Source organism: Aotus nancymaae, unplaced genomic scaffold (genome assembly GCF_030222135.1).
Source record: "Aotus nancymaae isolate 86718 unplaced genomic scaffold, 86718_ANA_hifiasm-v0.15.2.pri h1tg000036l, whole genome shotgun sequence".
In the NCBI taxonomy this organism is placed as follows: Eukaryota; Metazoa; Chordata; class Mammalia; order Primates; family Aotidae; genus Aotus; species Aotus nancymaae.
The window spans coordinates 31,303,733-31,319,223 of record NW_026988450.1 but is presented as its reverse complement, the minus strand read 5'-3'; the positions used below and the strand labels follow the sequence as shown (position 1 = coordinate 31,319,223).

General features: G+C 40.4%; 2 protein-coding genes across 5 annotated transcripts in view; both read left to right on the top strand.

The window, feature by feature from the left end:
• The first annotated feature begins 2,914 nt into the window (after positions 1 to 2,914).
• On the top strand, positions 2,915 to 9,529 carry SLC10A5 (solute carrier family 10 member 5). Its single transcript, XM_012474826.2, has one exon. It carries the CDS (start codon positions 7,714 to 7,716, stop codon positions 8,998 to 9,000), a length of 1,287 nt encoding a protein of 428 aa, XP_012330249.1. The 5' UTR covers positions 2,915 to 7,713; the 3' UTR covers positions 9,001 to 9,529.
• Positions 9,530 to 13,225: 3,696 nt separating this feature from the next.
• Positions 13,226 to 15,491, top strand: part of LOC105732640 (inositol monophosphatase 1) — a 29,259-nt gene continuing 26,993 nt past the window's right edge. For 3 of the 4 annotated variants that reach the window (XM_012474829.3, XM_012474828.3, XM_012474827.3), the window contains exon 1: positions 13,239 to 15,152. The gene's annotated coding sequence lies outside the window, so the exon portion shown is untranslated. Of the gene's footprint in view, positions 15,153 to 15,491 lie in introns of all 4 variants that reach the window. The other variant, XM_012474830.3, reaches the window with a different exon arrangement.

The following is a 15,491-nucleotide window of genomic DNA, read 5'->3' as shown; positions in this document are numbered from 1 at the left end:
CTATTACCTAACTGGATTGGCAGATATTTCTGATAAAGACCCGCCTCTAGTGAAATTCTTTTTTGTTTGTGGTACTGTATTATATGAGAAGAAAGATGGGATAGCTCAACTTCATTATATACCAAAGCAAAACACATGCCAAACGATGACTACATTTTACCAACAAATTTAGATGAGTGTTCTTGACTAATGTTTACTCTCTATACCCCCAAAACTACTACTATATAGAAAAAACAGAAATTATTTCTATTTGTCCTTTTTCTTTCTTTTTATTTTTTTTTTGGGGATGGAGTCTTGCTCTGTTAGCAGACTGGAGTGCAGTGTCTCAATCTCGGCTCACTGCAACCTCTGCCTCCCGGGTTCGAGCAATTCCCCTGCCTCAGCCTCCCGAGTAGCTGGGACTACAAGAGTGCACCACCAGGCCCAGCTAATTTTTATTTATATTTTAGTAGAGACGGGGTTTCACTGTGTTGGCCAGGATGGTCTCGATCTCCTGACCTCATGGTTTACCCTCCTCAGCCTCCCAAAGCCTTTTTCTTTTTTCGGCTCTAATTGTCATGAACATATGTAGTGGCTGTAGGTTTACTTAAAAAGAATCAACTTGGAATGCTCATTTGGTTTATTTTCTTTCTAATTCTCCATGTTATTTTTATGTGAGGAATGGAGATCATTTCCAACTTTTATTGTGTGCTTATACTTTCATGCATTAGCATAATTATTTGAGTTCCCACTAAATGTAGGGATTTGTCTCTAAAGGCCGTGATTAACACAAGGAAGATGTTTCAACATCCCTACATTTAGTGGGAACTCAAATAAAAGGTATACCTTGGAACTATTGTGGGTTCAGTTTCAGACTACCACACAAAGCAAATATTGTAGTATATTGAGTCAGACAAATTTGTTTCCTAGAGCATATAAAAATTATGTTTACACTATACTATAAACTATTTAGTGTGCAATAGCATTATGTCTAAAAAAAGTGTATACCTTAGATAAAAAAATACTTTATTGCTAAAAAATGCTAATAATCATCTGAGCCTTCAACAATTTGTAATGTTTTTGCTGATGGGGGATCTTGTCTAATTTCAATAGCTATTGATTGATTGGGGTGGTAGTTACAGAAGGTTGGGGTGGCTGTGACAACTTCTTAAAGAAGATCACAATGAAGTTTGCCATGTCGATTGACTCTTCCTTTCATGAAAGATTTCTGTGTAGCATGCAGTGCTTTTGATAGCATTTTTTCCTGAGTAGAACTTCTTTCAAAATTGAAGTCAATCCTCTTAAACACTGCCACAGACTTATTATCAACTAAGGTTATGAAGTATCTAAATCTTTTGTTACCATTTCAACAATGTTCATAGCATCTTCACTAGGAGGAGATTCCCTCTTAAGTAACCACTGTTTGTTCATCCATAAGAAGCAACACCTCATCCATTCACCTTTTGTTAAGAGATTGCAGCAATTCAATCACATCATCAAACTCTACTTCTACTTTTTGTCTTTTGCCGTTTCCACCACAAGTATAAGATCACTAATTGCAGAACACAATAACAGATGTAACAATAATGAAAAAGTTTGAAATATTGAGAGGATCACCAGACTGGACACAGATACACAGAGTAAACGCATGTTATTAGAAAAATGGCTCTGATAGGCCAGGTGTGGTGGCTCACAGCTGTAATCCCAGGACTTTGGGAGGCCTAGGTAGGTGGATCCCTTGAGGTTAGGAGCTCAAGACCAGCCTGGCCAACACGGTGAAACTCCATCTACTAAAACTACAAAAATTAGCCAGGCATGGTGGCAGATGCCTGTAATCCCAGCTACTGGGGAGGCTGAGGCAGGAGAATTGGTTGAACCCAGGAGGCGGAGGTTGCAGTGAGCTGAGATCGTGCCACTGTACTCCAGCCTGGGTGACAAAGTGGAAAACATTGTATTCAATTTAATCTGATGCACAATAAAATGGAGCACCATAAAATGTGCTATGCTTGCACTTAAAATAAAAAGTAGTGTAACAGATGCTAATTTAGTAGATAAGTATGGCTATGTTCCAATAACTTTTATCAGAAAGTATTATACTTAAATATATTCCCAGATACCAATAAGTTTTAATGTAAACTAATACCATAATGGTTATCACAATTACTTGCACATAGTAGAAGATCAACACATGGTCAGGTTGACTAAAACTATGCCAGAAAAATAATAACTAGAGGCTGAGAAGTGGCGAAGTAAGGTTGACAGGAATTGAGTTAAACCTAAGGAGAATGAAGTCCTATCACCAATGATTAGGTAGAAAAGAAACGAGGAGCCAGGCATGGTGGCTCAGGCCTGAATCCCAGCACTTTGGGAGGCGGAGGAGGGTGGATCACGAGGTCAGGAGATCACGATCATCCTGACTAACACAGTGAAACCCCATCTCTACTAAAAATGCAAAAAATTAGCTGGGCGTGGTGGCATGTGCCTTTAGTCCCAGCTACTTGGGAGGCTGAGGCAGGAGAATCGCTTGAACCCAGGAGGCTGAGGTTGCAGTGAGCTGCGATTGCACTACTGCACTCCAGCCTGGGTGACAAAGCAGCAGTCTGGATGGAAGGACTTTTATTATTGTTGTTGTTGTTATTATTATTATTGAGACAGAGTTTCGCTGTCGTTGCCCAGGCTGGAGTGTAGTGGCGCAATCTCGGCTCACTGCAAACTCCACCTCCCGGGTTCAAACGATTCTTCTGCCTCAGCCTCCTGAGTAGCTGAGATTATAGGCATGAGCCACCGCGCCCGGAGGAAGAACTTATATTATGAATATTAGCAGGCTTACTGGTGGTAAGTTAGGTGTGGTGCCAGATAGTGGAGCAAACTAGTCTTGGGGAGACAGGAGCTCGCATCCTTAGTACTGGGGCCTGGTTGCTGCGGCAGGAGCAGTCTCCTAAAGAGAACAAGGTGTGGGAGAAAGAGGAAAGACTCAGTTTCTAGCTCTCTATTTCCACATTACTCAGAAGGCAGACAACTGTCTCAGGCTTTCTATTAGGGCTTTCAGCTGAAGATGCTTAAAAAAATTTTAAAGATTCACTCTCCCCATTCCACTCTAGCATCCTTCCACCTCCTTGCAGATAAAATTGTAAGTAGGGAATCCACAAAGAGAATAAAAGTTTTAAATTTACATAAGTAGTGGAAATAACAGTATAATACAAATGAGTTCTAATTTAGAAAATCAGGCAGCAAATACAAGGGAACTTCAAAAAGTTCATGGAAAAACTGAAAGATAAAAATAGGCCAGGGCCAAGCACGGTGGCTCACATCTGTAATCCCAGCACTTTGGGAGGTCAAGGTGGGTGGATCACTTGAGGTCTGAAGTTCAAGACCAGCCTGGCCAAGATGGTGAAACCCCATCTCTACTAAAAATACAAAAAATTAGCCAGGCATGGTGGTGTACACCTGTAATCCTAGCTACTTGGGAGGCTGAGACAGGAGAATCATTTGAACCCAGGAGGTGGAGGTTTCAGTGAGCTGAGATAGTGCCATTGCACTCCAGTCTGGGCAACAGAGCAAGACTTCATCTCAAAAAAAAAAAAAAAAAAAGCCAGGTGTGATGGCTCACACTTGTAATCTTGACACTTTGGGAGCCCAAGACAGCAGGATGGCTGGAGCCTAGGAGGTCGAGGCTGCAGTGAGCCATGATCTTGCCACTGTACTCCAACCTGGTCAACAAAGTGAGACCCTTTCTCAAAAAAGGAAACAGATAAAAATAGAAAACATAAACTTTGTTTTTCAACATAAGCTCCATCAAGTTTAAGAAACTTTTGTAAGCAATGATATCAGCTATTTAGTCTATCCCCAAATAAATAAGGGTCCTGGCTATTTAATCATGTTAATGCAGTCTGTACATTGTTAACGAAAGAAAAATGGGTACCCTTTAAAGTTTTCTTTTTTTTTTAAAGATTAGGAAAGAACAAGTCAGAAGAGGCCAAATTAGAACTCTAAGGTGGATGCCTAATGATTTGCAACGTTGAAATTCAAAATTGCCCGTGTTTGATGAGAGGAATGAGCAGGAGCATCGTCCTAGTGGAGAAGCAATCTTTGGCAAAGCTTACCTGGGCATTTTTCTGCTAAAACTTTGGCTATCTCTAAACACTCTCATAATATTTTTCTTTTTTTTTTTTTGGTAGAGACAAGGTCTTGTTATGTTGCCCAGACTGATCTTGAACTCCTGGCCTCAATGGATCTTCCTGCCTTGGCCTTTGAAAGTGCTGGGACTACAGGTATAAGCCACTGTACCCAGCCTCAAAACACCTTTATAATAAGCAGATGTTATTGTTTTTTGGCTCTCCATAAAGTCAACAAGAAAAATGCTCTAGGCATCCCAAAAACAGTTCCCATGACCTTTGTTTTTGACTAATCCACTTTTATTTTGACTGGATCACTTCCGCCTCTTGGTAGCCATTGCTCTGTTTGTGCTTTGTCTTCAGAATTGTCTCCTGGTAAAGCCATATTTCATCTCCTGTTACAATTCTTGGAAGAAATGCTTCAGGATCTTGATCCCGCTTGTTTAAAATTTTTATTGAAAGACAACTGAAATTTTAAGTAGGAAAACCACCAAGAGAACAAAAGTACTCTTGTCTGTAGCTGATCTGAGTGTCTATCAAGTTTCAGTACCTATCAAGTGGAAAGTCGGCTCAAGTTTAATTTTTCTGTCAGCATTGTGTAAGCTGAACCAACTGAGACATCTATGATGTTGGATATTGTATTAGTCCATTCTCATACTGCAATAAATAACTACTTGAGGCTGGGTACTGTGGCTCACGCCTGTAATCCCAGCACTTTGGGAGGCCAAGGCGGGTGGATCACCTGAGGTCAGGAGCTCAAGACCAGCCTGGCTAACATGGTGAAACCCCATCTTTACTAAAAATACAAAAATTAGCTGGGCATGGTGGTGAGCATCTGTAATCCCAGCTACTAGTGCTGAGGCAGAAGAATCGGGGAGGCGGAGGTTGCAGTGAGCTGAGATAGTGCCACTGCACTCCAGCCTGGGTGACAAGAGTGAAACTACATCTAGAAAAAAAGAAAAAGAACTACATGAGAGTGGATATTGTATAAAGTAAAGAAGCTTGACTCACAGTTCCACAGGCTGTACAGGAAGCATGGCTGGGGTGCCTCAGAAAATTTAAAATCATGGCAGAAGGGGAAGACAGCTGATCTTCAGATTGCCAGCAGGAGACAGCAAGCAAAGAGGGAGGTGCTACACACTTTCAAACAACCAGATCTCATGAGAACTCTATCATGAGACAGCACTAGGGCGATGGTGCTAAACCATCAGAAACCATGCACATGATCCAGTCACCTCCCACCAGGCCCCTCCTCCAACACTTCCTCTCATTACCATTCTACGTGAGACTTGGGTGGGGACACAGAGCCACACCATAGTGGACATTGTCTGTGCTGTAATCACTGGACTCTTTAATGAGAGCACATACAAGATGAAGTTTTTCCTCCCAGATTGCTGTGACTGATCTGCTTCAAGCTTCATCTTCAACATTGTCTCATCTCTTAAAATGAGTTATCTATTTGTAAACTGCAGATCTCCTTGGGGTATTGTCCCCATAACCTTATTTGAAGCATCAGTGACTTCACCATTCTTCCACCCAAACCTCACCATAAATTTGATGTGTGTTCTTGCTTCAATTTTAGCAGATTTGTGTTTCTCTGATAAAAGGGCTCTTTTCTAACTGTCTTATTCTTGTTAGTGTCCCTTACCAGGTCCTTCTCAGACATGTTATAAAAAGTTAGTTTATTCCGGTGCAAAAAAAAATTTGACACCCATGCACACTTTTTTATAATACATACTGTCTATGAAAAATTTGAAGAACCCTTATATAGATGAATTATAGGTTATCAAAGTTTTCCTGGATTTTTCAGGCTTCATTTTTAACAGTTTTCAAATGAAAGGGCTTGGAGAAACTGAAGAACTAAAAGGGTTGCAGATAGAGTTTTGAGAGAAAGAAAAATTGACATACTCACATCTTCAAGCTGGGCAACAAAAGTTATGAGTCAAGATATTTGGTCACATAACTTAGGTTTTATGATGAAAGTTATCACATAAAGATAACTTAGGTTTTATGATTTTTTTTTTTTTTTTTTTTCATTTTAGAAGAGGGAAGTTTTAACTGCAACATCACTGAACAGTGTCCCATTCCCTGTTCTCACCATTGGTACAGTGGATCTTGTTTTTCTTTTTTTTTTTTTGAGACGGAGTATCACTCTTGTTACCCAGGCTGGAGTGCAATGGCGCGATCTTGGCTCACCGCAACCTCCGCCTCCTGGGTTCAGGCAATTCTCCTGCCTCAGCCTCCCGAGTAGCTGGGAGATCTTGTTTTTCTTAATGTGGTACATATTAATAAAATTTATGAGATCTAAGGCCTATTGCATTTGAGAGATTAACCGACATAAATGGTATGCTTTTATAAAACCTGTTAAAATGACAAAAATGGTTTGACATCTTTAAGGAACAAGTGATCTAAACTTCTTAATATGAATTGGCATTACCTTGAACACATTGCATCGTGATTACATGAAAGATTTGCTGAAATGGTCACATGTTCAGAGACTACTACATCTTAATAGTAAACAGTTGTCCCGTTTGTTTCTTTGGTTTGTTTGTTTGCTGCTTAGTATCAGGACACCTGCCCCTTGTGTGGGAAATACACAATTTTGTGACCCTATGGGTTGAAACCCAAAAAGCCTGATGCTTTTTCTCATTCCTGGCAACCAAGGGATAGGACCAAATTGGGTCAATTGAATGCCCTTGCCCCTAACTGTGAACAGAGTAGTGTTATGAAGAAGGAATAAGAGATTAGAATCAATGCCAGTATCCTTCCATTGCCCCATCATGTCAGGATCCAAGTGTCCAGTAGCTGTGGTCCCTTAGCCAGCCTGTACCTTTGGCCATGGTACCAGCTAACTACTTTCCCTATGTTCCCAAGTTATCTGGTAACCAGGAAATTATTTTCCCACTTAAGTATACAAAAAACAGTGTCAGTTTTCACCTGACTGATTCAGTCACCCTTCAGAGATGTAGGAAAACTATTAGCAGCTGAGGGATGCTGCCAAGGCCAGTGTCTGGGCTCTGCAGTCTTCTAACTTGTGATATTGGGTCACCCCACTAAGCAGAAGAGCAGCGACTCCATCTGGCTTAATCATTATGGGATGGCCAGCTCCCAGCTCCATGCCCTAGGCAAACAGACATTCAGTGCATATTTATTTGACTTTGACTTGATTGAAGAAAACAGTAACACTGAACTCTAGGTTTGCTCAGTATCTGTTACAGATTTCTTGATCCTGACTGCTTTTAGTCTAAATTTTTTTAGCAAGAAAGAACTAAGAATGATGACACTAGGCTTTAAATTCAGGTAAACAGCAGGCTGGGTTTTTTGCTTAAGCAGAAATGAGGAAGTCAAGAGGAAGAGATTAAATTTCTGTTGTAATAAATTGAATCTGCCAAATGCCATGGCTTTTCAATTTTCTTAATCACAAGTTAAACCGGTTATGTTGCTGCCTAGATGGCTATATATTTGTTTAAAAGTACAGCAGTCCCTCCTACTGGACTTTGATCCTGCAAAATCAACTGTTATCTAACTCACCCTCAGACTGTCACTGGAACACCTGCATGAAGAATATTCTTTCATTTTTTAAAAAGGATTTTGCATATATATGATTTAAGCTTTCAAAATGATTAGAAAACTTTTTATTGTTCTACTTTTGTTGCTTGTGACTATAGAAGAAGCAAGGTTATCATCTCTCAGTTTTCTGAATGTAGAGAAGACTGAAATACTATTTTTCACGAAGACCGAAGAAACCATCATTGTAAATTCAAGCTACAAAGATAAACAGCCTAATTCCAGCTCCCTCTTTGTAAAAATAGAAGATCCTAAAATGCTGCAAATGGTGAATGTGATCAAGAAGATCTCATCAGATGGTACAAACTTTACCATAAATCTGGTGACTGATGAAGAAGGAGAAACAAATGTGACTTTTCAACTGTGGGATTCTGAAGGTAGGCAAGAAAGACTCATTGAAGAAGTTAAGAATGTGAAAGTCAAAGTGCTTAAACAAAAAGACAGTCTTCTCCAGGCGCCAATGCATATTGATAGAAATATCCTAATGCTTATTTTACCACTAATACTATTGAATAAGTGTGCATTTGGTTGCAAGATTGAATTACAGGTGTTTCAAACAGTATGGAAGAGACCGTTGCCAGTAATTCTTGGGGCAGTCACACAGTTTTTTCTGATGCCATTTTGTGGATTTCTTTTGTCTCAGATTGTGGCATTGCCTGAGGCACAAGCTTTTGGATTTGTAATGACCTGCACATGCCCAGGAGGGGGTGGAGGCTATCTCTTTGCTCTGCTTCTAGATGGAGATTTCACGTTGGCCATTTTGATGACTTGCACATCGACATTATTGGCTCTGATCACAATGCCTGTCAATTCTTATATATACAGTAAGATATTAGGGTTGTCAGGTACATTTCATATTCCTGTTTCTAAAATTGTGTCAACACTCCTTTTCATACTTGTACCAGTATCAATTGGGATAGTCATCAAGCGTAGAATGCCTGAAAGAGCAAACTTCTTGGAGAGAATAATTAGACCTCTCAGTTTTATTTTAATGTTTGTAGGAATTTATTTGACTTTCAGAGTGGGATTAATATTTTTAAAAACAGATAACCTAGAGGTGCTTCTGTTGGGTCTCTTAGTTCCTGCTTTGGGTTTGCTGTTTGGGTACTCCTTTGCTAAAGTTTGTATGCTGCCTCTTCCTGTTTGTAAAACTGTTGCTATCGAAAGTGGGATGTTAAATAGTTTCTTAGCTCTGGCCATTATTCAGCTGTCTTTTCCACAGTCCAAGGCCAATTTAGCGTCTGTGGCTCCTTTTACAGTAGCCATGTGTTCTGGATGTGAAATGTTACTAATCATTCTAGTTTACAAGGCTAAGAAAAGATGTATGTTTTTCTTATAAGATAAAAGGAAAAGAAATACCCTAGTCTAACAATTAAAGCATTACTGAATTCCTACTCTGGGTAAGGCACTGTGGGAGAGTCAAAGAATAACTACAATGATACCTGCTCTAAAGCCAGTTATAATCTAGTTAAAAATCTGACATTGGGGGATAGAGAATACGTATGTGTATGTGTACACACACACACACACACACACATATTCATACATGCTAAGCACTCAATGAGTGGTGGAGATGATAATACAAAAGTTCAAAGGAAGGAGACAACTTTTCAACTGTGTTGGTTTGAGAATGTTTTATAGGCTGTGATGTGAATATGATATTTCCAGTGGTCTCCTAAATGAGACAAAGCAATAGAAAAGTGATTACAATATATCCTAAGTATTTAAAGAAGGAACACCCATATAGCAGACATTTGGTAAATTATCACTCAGTGAATGAATTTGTAAATTTCTATTTGGTGCTCTCATTAGCACATCAAAATGAGTATGTTTTAAAATAAATGTGGCATCTCTGCTCTCAGAGCTGAGCTTTCTCCTGTCTTCCATGTTAATCCACCAAAGGCATTACCATTTACCCTGAAACACAGGGTCAGCTCTTCGACCTCTTCTCTCTTGTGTCTTCTTTCTTTATAGTCAACGTAGTTCCTACAGAAACAGCCTATAATACAATTGCCAGTGCTCTTCTCAGTTCTCAGTGCTATCACTTTTTTTCTGCACTCTATTGTTTCTTCCCTAAACCTTTCTAAACTGGCTTCCTGCTTTCCCTATTTCCTAGCCTTATGATTGACTGTAGACACATTCTTTAATCTTCTTATAGTCCAGTTTTCTCACATAACAAATGAAGCTAACGGTGTCAACTCCATAGATTGCCCTAGGAATTAAGTGAGAGTATACGTGTACAGGGCTTAGAAGAGTGCCTGGGACATAGTAAGTGCTATTATTTTATCAGTATTAACTTTCAACCCTGGTAGATCTGCTGCTAGTTTGAAATAGCAATCATATAACTATATGGGGCCTAAAACTGTCAACATTTTCTATCAGTACTGTTCACCATCTTGATCATAGAATTAGAGAATTTTTTTTGGAGACGGAGTTTCGCTCTTGTTACCCAGGCTGGAGTGCAATGGCACGATCTCGTCTCACTGCAACCTCCGCCTCCTGGGTTCAGGCAATTCTCCTGCCTCAGCCTCCTGAGTATCTGGGATTACAAGCATGCGCCACTATGCCCAGCTAATTTTTTGTATTTTTAGTAGAGATGGGGTTTCACCATGTTGACCAGGATGGTCTCGATCTCTTGACCTCGTGATCCACCTGCCTCGGCCTCCCAAAGTGCTGGGATTACAGGCATGAGCCACCGCGCCCGGCCCCAGAATTAGAGAATTTTTATTTACTTTGCCAGTTGATAAGATAACCAAGGTTTTTTTTTTTTTTTTTTTTTTTTTAATGCCACCAAAACCAATATATGATTACCAAGATTTGTGCAAAATAATGATAATTGCCTAAGTAGAATATGTTACTCCTTTAAACAGAAATACCCACTATGGGTTTAAATAGAATTACTTTTGTCCAAATTTAACTTACATAATGTTTTTGTTTGTTTGCTTTTCATTTGGAGATGGAGTCTCACTCTGTCACCCAGGCTGGAATGCAGTTGGTGCAATCTCCACTCACTGCCTCCTGAGTAGCTGGGATTACAGGCACTCACCACGACGCTCAGCTAATTTTTGTATTTTTAGTAGAGACAGGGTTTCTCCATGTTGGCCAGCCTGGTCTTAAACTCCTGATCTCAGGTGATCCAACCTCACCCTCCCAAAGTGCTGGGATTACATACATACTCTGAATAAACATATTTTACTACTTGGGAGACGGGACACCTACCTTTCTAGTTATACTTTATTATTAACCTTGTGACCTTGACCAAGACACTTGTCTTCACTTTAGTTTTCAAATTTGTAAAATAAAGAGATTCAACTGAAGTTTAAATCTTATACAACTCTGTAAGTTTGTGATTCTGGCATAGAACTCAAGGACCTAGTGTTTTGAACAGGGTGATAGCATAAAGTAATAAAGATTCAGGATGATGAGAATAGTTGCATACTATATTTGCTTTCTAATTAGGGAAACAAACAAACTATGAGCTTCCTTAGGACAAGGATCACTTACTGCTTTTTTAAAAAAATTTCCTAGTGTTTGCTGTGAAAGAAAAATAAATCTTGGGGCCCCCAAATCACAAAGCTAAAAGGAAAAGTCAAGCTGGGAACTGCTTAGGGCAAACCTGCTTCCCGTTCTATTCAAGGTCACCCCACTGCTTACTGAGATAAATGCATTCTGGTTGCCTCCTTTGGAGAGAGTAATCAGAAACTGAAAAGAGTGTAACCATTTGTCTGGAAACCTGGGATGTAGTAGCCCCCTCCAGCTTCCACTTTTCCTGCCTTTGCTTCCAGTTGTCTGGCCTTTCCAGATCAAACCAATGTTCAGCTTACATATGTGTTCTGATGTCTCGTGTCTCCCTAAAATCTTTAAAACCAAACTGTACTCTGATCACCTTGGGCACATGTCATCATGACCCCCTGAGGCTGTGTCATGCGTGTGTGTCCTCAAACTTGGCAAAATGAACTTTCTGAATTAACTGAGACCTGTTTCAGATATTTGGGGTTCACGCTGCACAATGATTGAAAAGAGTAGGTCCTTATAAAACACTTACTGAACAAATTAATCAGTAATGTCTATAAAGGTCAGGATCAGATGCTCTGGAGCTATACTGTGCTTGGGCTGCACTTCTAGCACTGTCAGTTTACCAGCTGTGGAATATTTTGGTCAAGTTACTTGATTTCCCTATGCCCAGATTCATGTTGAAAATAGCAATAATGGTAGCACCTACCTTGTGGTATTATTCTGAGGATCAAATGAATAAATATGAGCAAGGTCCTCATAACAATGCCTGACACATGGTAAGCCCTATTATTATTTTTGTTACTTTATGCATATTTAAAGAATCTTATAAAGTAGTTGAAAGGGTATGGATGGAATTTGGATAACTTTACATAGTAAAACTTGTCCAAAAATATGGATAGGGATGCGGTGACCCAAGTTATTCCTTTTTTAAGAAAATAAGAATGAGAGGCATAAAGCAGATTGTCTGATCAGTTGAGTTCATACTAACTATTTTAAACAGCCACGATTAGATAGAATAAAGATCCAGAGATAGAATGGTCATGCCAGGTTTTTTTTAAAGTTTCCATCTCTTAAGAGAGATGATTCTATGATACACTGTTCCAAGAATAACAATTTTATGATACGTATTTTTATGTCTTGGAAAGCTGATGGCATTATAAGGGTAGGTCAAAGTCTTAACCAATATATGCCACTCCAATCTGTTATATCAAAACATGAGATCTGATTAGATATCCTTGCACACTCCACCCCTGAACAGTTGTACATGATGTATATAAATTTGATCATTTAAATCAAAATCCACTTAATTATTATAATTATGAACATTTTGGCATGTGGAACCAGAATTATTTTTTAATGAAGAGAGTGATTATTTAAAAGAAGTCATCTCCAAAGACTAACTGTAGTTGGCAAGATGCCCACAATTTCTGGGGAATGAATTCCTGTGGTCTCTCTTTAGCATACAAATACAGAACAAGGAGGCACCTGCTGCCTACTGGGAAGGATGACCAGACTATGTTGTGGCTTCACAAAGGCCACCCTTCCCTAGAACTCTCTTGTGTACACTCGGCTGCCTAGGGAGGTGTCAGGGGCATTGGATCTCACCTCTCCTTCATTCTGAGGTTCAGCGTAATTACAACCTCTCCAATAGATGGAAGTCAGCTGACAGGAAAGGATACCAAAGGCCTCCAAGAGGGAACTCCCCTTAGGGAAGGGTGGAAGAGTGAGAAGCTGGACATCATGCCAGGAAGCAGAGTTTGTGCTGCTGTCCTCTGCCCCCCACAACCACCTGGACACAGCAGATTTCTTAGGTTTGGGAACAATGGGTGCAGGTGGGACTGTAGTTTTCAAAACTGCCCCTTTGGGAACTCAAGGACCATGCATCCCGTACTGAGGTGTCTGCAGCCATCTGAACTACCTTCACAGCATCAGAGAAAAGATCCTTTGGATTTGTAAGACGAGTTTGCACCTTTGCCACAATTAAGTCTGAACCCTAAGACTTACCTGTGCACTGGCAGATTTTCATTTCACTTTCAGTAGCCATTTGGAAGCAGAAAGGCCTCTTTGGACTGAAAAAAAAAAAGCAACTAAGTTACCTGAGAACAAATGTGAAGTAGCCGCTGAGGTGAGGCCTCTCAGAAAAACTGGACTTCTGGCTCACTTGACATAAGAAGCTTGAAAGGTTTTCATTTGAAGGGATAAGATATTTGATATTTAATTTATTTGATTTCAAACTGGTTATGCTGATTTTAGCAACTTTTCAAGTCACCGAAGCCATGTTCATTTACATAAACAGAAGATGACTGATGACTTTTCTGCTAAAACTTGAGAAATATTAGTTGGTTATGAATGAACACTTGTCAGCATGCAGTCGGCAAGATTTTTATTTTAAGATGATTGGCAATGAAAAACCGAAAAACTAGCCTCCCTTTTTTTTTTTAATTTAAGAAAACAAAAGTATCATTTGATAGAGACAAAAGAGGTATCAAAACTGGATTCCCAAAGCATCACTCTTTTTTGATTAAAGACATTTCTTGCTCCTTGTGAGGTGTGAGAATTGTATCCAGTCCACATCACTCATCTCTAAGACATTTCATTTGAAACATATTGGTGACATCTTGTCTTTTGATTAAACGAAGAGAAACAATAGGAAAGAGCCAAATAGCTAACTTACTTCCCTGGTCCAGTTATAGTTAGGACATCTTATATTTGTGCTCTGCTTTTTGTACTAGAATGATGTATGGACCATGATGTCACTCTATTTATTTGTTTATTTATTTATTTTGAGACGGAGTTTCACTTTTGTTGCCCAGGCTGGAGTGCAATGGTGTGATCTTGGATCACTGCAACCTCCAGGAGTCAGAGAAAAATTTTTGCTTCTGAGGCCTTCATTGTGGGGTATCATTTTCTGAACCCCAAAACTTTGAAGTCAGTGTGTTTCACTCTCTGCTCTTGCTGTGTGAACCAAGGACAAATCAGTAAACTTCTCTGACCCTCAATTTCCTCTGTTTGACAAAGCTAATCATACCTTTTTCAAGAAACTATTAAAACTTTAAGGAAGATAATGCATGTAAAAAGACAATTCAGCCAGGCGTGATGGGTCACGCCTGTAATCCCGACATGGGAGGCCAAGGCGGGTGGATCACTTGAATCCAGGGGTTTGAGATGAGCCTGGGCAACATGGTGAAACCTGGTCTCTACAAAAGATACAAAAATTAGCCATGCGTGGTGGGGGTGTCTGTAATCCCAGCTACTCAGGAGGCTAAGGCATGAGAATTGCTTGAACCTGCCAGGCGGACGTTGCTGTGAGCTAAGATCACGCCATTACACTCTAGCCTGGGCGTCAGACGGAGATTCAGTCTCAAAAAAAAAAAAAAAAACAACAAAACAAAAAAACAAAAACAAAAATACCCCATACAATTGCTTGAAGCATAGTAAGTCCTCAATAAATAGTATCTAAGTAATTTATCAAGAATTGGGCAGTTGGTTCTGGTTATCAGTTACCAAAAAAAAAAAATCTAGTATAGGTTTACCAGCTTTAGGTTAGCACCTAAAAACTGCACAATCGGAGTCATAGCTACAATTTGGGTTTTGTCAAAACAGTACTATCGAATAAATGGGAGAAAGGAGAAAAAAAGCTAAATGGGAAACCCTGAATGAATGGAGAATGAAAGAAGAAAAAGGCAAAATAAAGAGAGAAGTCATTTTAAAAAATTTAGAGATGAAAGGGCAAGCAGGAGAAAAGAACCAGAAATGAAAAAGAAGATGCAGTATCCGATGCTCCAGCGCGGGTCAGGACAAGGCCAGGCCTGGCAGAGCCTCACAGGGCGCAGCTCGGGGCGGGGCCCAAAGCAACCACGCCCCCTCAAGAACGGAGTTTTAAAAGGCGGAACTTCCGGTTGCGAGTAGCCCCTCTACCTCCGGAAGAGCCGAGCGTGATAACCACGGGCACAGAGCTAGCAGGACGCCCTCAAGGTGAGACCCCTGTTTTCTTCGCGCCCCCTCTCTACACCCTCCGGGTTCGGCGGGCGCTGTGGGTTTTTAGGGTGGTCCCTTCCCTCCGCAGGGTCAGGGAGGAGCGCGGTGCGCAGTCAGCACCTGGGGCGGAGGCCGCTAGGTGACCCCTGCCTGCCACGTTATTCGGAGCTGCCCTGGGGTGACCAGGAATAGTCCCGACGTTGGAGTAGCGATTCGCCCGCGCGACCTCACTTAACCTCCGTGGCGGCTTCTGTAGAATAATTGCCGCTTTTCATGTGCCCGACTCCGAAAAGCTCAGAGAAACTTGGCGCATCTCCAGGGCCAAGTAGTCACTGT

Bases quoted from the DNA above. Each gene is read 5' to 3' on its own strand.
- SLC10A5 (XM_012474826.2), top strand. From the start codon at position 7,714: ATGATTAGAAAACTTTTTATTGTTCTACTTTTGTTGCTTGTGACTATA.